This window comes from Epinephelus moara, chromosome 10, assembly GCF_006386435.1.
Source record: "Epinephelus moara isolate mb chromosome 10, YSFRI_EMoa_1.0, whole genome shotgun sequence".
In the NCBI taxonomy this organism is placed as follows: domain Eukaryota; kingdom Metazoa; phylum Chordata; class Actinopteri; order Perciformes; family Serranidae; genus Epinephelus; species Epinephelus moara.
In genome coordinates this window covers 1,066,824-1,072,811 of record NC_065515.1, presented here as the reverse complement: position 1 = coordinate 1,072,811, position 5,988 = coordinate 1,066,824, and the positions used below count along the sequence as shown (strand labels likewise).

General features: G+C 43.1%; 1 protein-coding gene across 4 annotated transcripts in view; it reads right to left on the bottom strand.

The window, feature by feature from the left end:
- The window catches only part of il23r (interleukin 23 receptor), a 38,849-nt gene that overhangs the window by 13,263 nt on the left and 19,598 nt on the right, over positions 1-5,988 (bottom strand). For all 4 annotated transcript variants that reach the window (XR_007570540.1, XM_050054070.1, XM_050054068.1 and 1 more), the window contains 3 exons: positions 4,805-4,903; positions 4,481-4,636; positions 381-521 (listed from right to left, as the gene is read on the bottom strand). Coding sequence is in view for 3 of the 4 variants with exons in the window: in XM_050054070.1 (XP_049910027.1) it covers positions 381-521; positions 4,481-4,636; positions 4,805-4,903 (396 nt within the window). In the remaining variant the exon portion in view is untranslated. The remainder of the gene's footprint in view (positions 1-380; positions 522-4,480; positions 4,637-4,804; positions 4,904-5,988) is intronic.

Sequence of the window (5,988 nt, the reverse complement as noted above, 5' to 3'; positions counted from 1 at the left end):
AAATGTGGGCGTGCAGCCTCGTTCTGTGGACGATAAACCAGGTGCAGACTTCCATCTGTGTCACCGCTGATGAGGAAATACAGCGAGTGCTGGACGGAGCAGTGAGTGACAACAACCCCGCCCACATTTAAGAGGACTGTCTGAACAGACCGAGGGTCTAGGTACCATGTCTGAAGGCTTACTGCTGGTTCCAGAGGTACCATACCAAAAGTGTGGGGCTAAAAATATCCATTCTAGTGTGTGACAAACTGAAGCGGACTGCTTGGTGGAAACAAGGCTTTAAATTGAGACTGTTTCATGACCAGTGAAAAATAGCAGTTTTAAAAGGTTGATGTTTGTGTTTGTACTGGAGGGGTGTGTGATGGCAGCAGTAGACTGACCTGCAGGGGTGTCAGGCTGAGAGCAGACCCGGTTCCCCGGCTGCCCTTCTCCTGCTGAGGTAGATGCAGTCAGCTGCACAGCCAGAGCTCCTTCAGGACAGTCCAACCACATCTGTCTGGGGCCGTCGGCAGACACCGTCACTGGAGAGGCGCAGATGACAATCATAGTTTCCTCTGTTACAGCAGCAGAATTATTTCTGTTTGACAATATGCAGTTAGGTTTATCTGCCTCAATTCTTATATACTTAATACTAATTCTTAACACTTTGCTGCAGTGCGGAACATGACACATACATCACGTCTTCAACTGGTCCAAAATGCAGCAGCGAGAGTTTTAAAAAGGTCAAAAAAGAGGGAGCCTCCCCACACAGGCTGCCTGTTAGCTACAGGACACATTTTAAGATTCAGATGTTTGTTAACAAAGTGTTAAACAGCCTTGCCCCCTCTGACATCACAGAGCTCCTCTCCCTGTATCACACTGTGAGAGAACTGTCATCATCTGATTAAAGACCTCTGTCAGTCCTATCCAGGTCACGGGGACAGGGCTTTCTCTGTCGCTACCCCAAAACTCTGGAACTCTCCTCCTCCAGCCGTCTGTATAAAAAACACAACACTATAGGTGCGATAATTACGATCTTATTATTAATTTAGTGTTATCATCATTCAAGCTGTTGTGTTTCTCTCTTTTGTTTTGTTCCAGATTCTTTTTTCCTGCACGTGCTGTGAGAGCACTTTGGATCAACTTTGCTTGTGTTTAAAGTGCTATATAAATAAAGTTGACTTGACTGGACGTTTAAAAACAACCTGGTTTTATACGTCCAAAGAACTTCAATTAAAAAAATGAACTGCTTGGCAAGCAGACCAGGCGTCTAATTGAGACAGGCGTTTATTTGTCCAAAATGTGTTGCCTGGAAAAGGGACTGGGCATTTAAAGGGATAGTGCACCCAAAAATGTAAATTCAGCCATTATCTACTCACCCATATGCCGAGGGAGGCTCAGGTGAAGTTTTAGAGTCCTCACATCACTTGCAGAGATCCAAGGGGAGAGGAGGTAGCAACACAACTCCACCTAATGGAGGCTGACGGCGCCCCAGATTCAAACGTCCAAAAACACATAATTGAAACCACAAAATATCTCCATACTGCTCGTCCGTAGTGATCCAAGTGTCCTGAAGCCCCGACATAAAAAGTTGTTTGGAAAAACCTCATTTGAACACTGTAGCCTGTAGCTCTGACTGCCTCTCTGTACACTGCGCTCACGTGTGTGTGCTTGCGCACGAGACCAGTGAAAGCACGTGAACACACATGAAGGCGGTGCCCGTGTCTCACGGTCATGTTAGAGCTACAGGCTACAATGAGGCTAAAAACAGAGTTCAAATGAGGTTTTTCCAAACAACTTTTTATGTCGGGGCTTCAGGACACTTGGATCACTACGGACGAGCAGTATGGAGATATTTTGTGGTTTCAATTATGTGTTTTTGGACGTTTGAATCTGGGGCTTCAGGACACTTGGATCTGGGGCGCCGTCAGCCTCCATTAGGTGGAGTTGTGTTGCTACCTCCTCTCCCCTTGGATCTCTGCAAGTGATGTGAGGACTCTAAAACTTCACCTGAGCCTCCTTCGGCATATGGGTGAGTAGATAATGGCTGAATTTTCATTTTTGGGTGCACTATCCCTTTAAGTGAAGTTTTACAGCACACTACATACACATACTTCAACATTATGAGATGGTTACAGGAGGCTATGACAGAAGGGAAGCAATGGATGGCTGAGTACTATACCTATCCTTAATGTCTTTGGCCGCCTGGAGAGGAGAAGCAGAGAGGGGAAGGAAAGAGAGAGGAGAGATACGGAGCGAAGAGAAAACTGAGTTGTAGCCCATCATGTTGTCATTTAACACACAAAGTCTCTTTTGAGTAAATATTTAATAAATACATACACACATAAAAGTATTTATATAAAATGGAGCCAGTACCATGAGTATAAAAACCACTAAATCACCAGTCACACCCAAATTGTTACATTTAACCCAGTTTTTATTACTTTAACCCAGTTTCATGTCAACTATATAAACTCCAAAGCTTGTGTGATATGATGAAAGCTACAGAACAACTTCGACATTTAAGTAACTGCAAAGAGTGATCACACACACACACACACACACACACACACACACACACACACACACACACACACACACGTCACATAAGAAAGAGGAAAAATGAAGCTCTCAGGTGTTTTTACACTCCAGTGCCAGAAGTAGTGTACGAAGCAGGCTGCTTAGTAACAGCCTCACAGTTGCATGTGTGCACATAGCCACATGGCTTCCTGTTCGTGGTCAAAGCCAGTTCTAGAAACTTCTATGATTCACAGAATTTCTGTGAGCAGCCACTGTGAGAACGATGACAGCCTCCGTTTGAAGCAGCAGTTTGCTCACCAGCGAACGTCTGCATTCCTCAGTTACATGTTGGAAACTTTGCCACGCACACATTCAGACAGACAGTCAGAAACAAGAGGTTTATGGGATGTGAGTTGAAGTCAGGCTGCCTGAGACAAAACAAGGAAATGCTGAAGTGTAGAGATGAATTTTCTTGATCAGTGTTGTAACATCTGTTTCTCTCCATCGGCTCTGCCTCTAATGTGGATACTGAGTGTTTCCATAAAGAATTGATCACAAAAGAGCAAACACAAGCAGCCATCAGTCTGTTGTCTGACTTTCACCACATTACTGGAAGTGAGAGGTGAAATACCCTGCTGATGCACTGACACTTTGTAGGAGGGGAGTGTCACTGGAATGCTGGCTGCACACTTTCCATTATGTAATGGTGCCTTGTGCTCAGACACGATATATGCATACTACTGCAGATTTCCCACACGTGTGCATGTTGAAAAACCTCAGTCTGTGCGAGGTTAAGTACGCACACATACAACATATGGTTAAATGAGCACCACAGAGAGAAGTCCTCATGAGCAGGAACAGGAAACGACTCACAGCAAAGTTGTGTTTCCTCCAAAACATCAGACACAACTTACGTAGTTGTATCCAGCAGATAGCTTTGATCTTATGACAGGACATTAAAGTATCTGTCTCTGAGACCTGCCGCCAAGATACAGTGGAGGTGAATGGAACTTTGTGGTGTTGAAAAATTAGATTAAAACATTTTGAAAAGGCAGAATTTTTTTATATATTATGTAGTAAAAACAGCATGTTCAGAGGGAGGGATGCAACTAAGTTTCATCAGCGATTAATCTGCAGAAATTTTTCTTGATTTATTTTTCAGCTGCCAGGATTTCATCCAGAACCAAGAGACGTGATCACATCACTCCAGTTGTAGCCTCTTTACACTGGCTCCCAGTATGTTTTAGAATAGATTTTAAGATTTTACTGATGACTTTTAACACTCTTCATGGTCTCTCTCCCTGCTATATCTCCGATATCTTACTGACATACACCCCAGGATGTATTTTGAGGTCGTCAGGCAGCAGAGGTTCTTTGTCTGTTTCAGAGGTCCGGCTGAGAACTAAAGGGGACAGAGCGTTTGCTGTCAGGGCCCCGAGGCTGTGGAGCAATCTGCCCGAGGAAATCAGGTCAGCTGAGTCAGTGATCTCTTTTAAGTCCCACCTTAAGACAGACTTATATCAGAGAGATTTTCCTGATTTTACTTGAGTTTTAAGTTCATTTAAACTTTCTTTTATTTCCTCAGTTTTTATACACTGAAGTGTTTTTATCAGTTCTTTAAAATCTGTTGTTTTCATGTCTTGTCTGTTTTAATTATTGACATGTAAAGCACTTTGTAACACAGGTTTTGAAAAGTGCTTTATAAATAAAGACTATTATTATCATTATTATTATTATTTAAAATGTCTTTCATAATGGCCTAAAACCCAAGGGAACATCTGCGGATCACTTGGTTTGTCTGACTCACAGTCTGAACACTAAAATATTCAGTTTTTTGGTCACGAAAACAATGAAACCAATGATCAAAATAGCCTCTGATTAATTTTCTGTCAGACGACTAATCTTTTAATCACGACTTGTTTCAACTATATTCACATAATGAAGACAAACACACAGAGAAGGACACAGTGCGCCTGCTCACCGCTGAGTTTTGTGTTGCTAGAGTCCAGCGTCTGGAGGTAGATGGTGTAGTTTGTGATGAAGCCTCTCCGCTTGTCTACAGGCAGCTCGTCCCAGCGGATGTGGATCTGTCTGGCTTCATGAGCCAGTATTGACAAACTGGGACCAGACACAGGCTCTGAAACATGTACAGAGAGAGTGTGATGGCTGTAGATTGAGTTTATAAGTACAGTATGTATATGTTTCCTTCATAAAGGTATGCTACATCTGCAACATGTTGAAAAAACAATCAACTTTGAATTAAAATGGAAGGAATAAGCAGTTGTTGGGCATCTGTGAATCTTACTCTTCTCTTCAGAGTAGACGAGCCTGGATGATGGAGCACTGACACCTCTGCTGGTCACAGCGTACAGAGAGATGTTGTACCTCACACCTGCAGTCAGACCTGAAACAACAAACATTCTCACCGTGAGCTCCACTATCTCTAACAAACACTCAGCCTATGATGATGAACGTTGGCTTCAGCTGTGTTAAGAGTAGAAATTTTAAATCCTAAAGTTATTAAAATAATAATAACAAAAACTAGAACAAACTAGTGCAATACACCAACTCTCCACAAGAAGCCGCTGCTTCATCACAGTTGAAGCCTCTGTGTCTTTATCACAACAGAAAAGTTCATTAGAGTAGCAACTTTTAAAAGCACCTCTTTTAAAAATGCAGCTGTTGACTATTTTTTGACATTAACATCCTTCAAACTTGTACATTTGTCTGTAAAACAAAACTGAAGTTTGCAGATTTGCAGTTTTTTTTTATAACTCACAAGTGGGGCTGAGAATCTTCATCTTCCTCAGTTTTCAGTCAGCTTTGATCAGTTTATTTTAGTTATTTTATGGAATGAAAATGCACATTTAATGGATTCCTATGTGTCATTGTCTGTGCACAGAAAGAGACTTGGGAATGCCCACTAGTCGGGGTGCCCAGTAGGTCAGGGGGTAAATTGGGTGCCCTGTGAACAAAGGCAGTATCCTTGGCGCAGTGGCCACAGGTCCAGCTTGAGGCCCTTTGCTGCATGTCCCCTTTCATTCACACTCTGAACCAGGGGTGTTAAACATACGGCCTGGGGGCCAGAACCGGTGCGCAAAGGGTCCAGTCTGGCCCACTGGATGACTTTGCACACCAACAGGGGCGATTACTCTGAGACAACAAGGGAGGCTGAACTTCCCCTAAAATTTCATAGAAGAAACGGTCAAATATGCACTATTGAATTTACATTAAAATAAGCATTTACATTGCATTAAACCTGCGCTAGGATGCGTTTAACATCACGACTCTGATGTTCAAACGTCAGCTGTTTATCACCAGTTTTCAAACGCGACCTCCCTGTCATACATTCTCATGTCAGCACGGTGGACGCGGAGCCTCCAAGCATTCCTATGAGACAGCGCTGAGCAGGTTTTTTTCATGCAGCAAAGCGAGACGCTCATTGGATAAATGCAACAAAATCGTCACTTCCAGGGAGGCTCAGCTTCC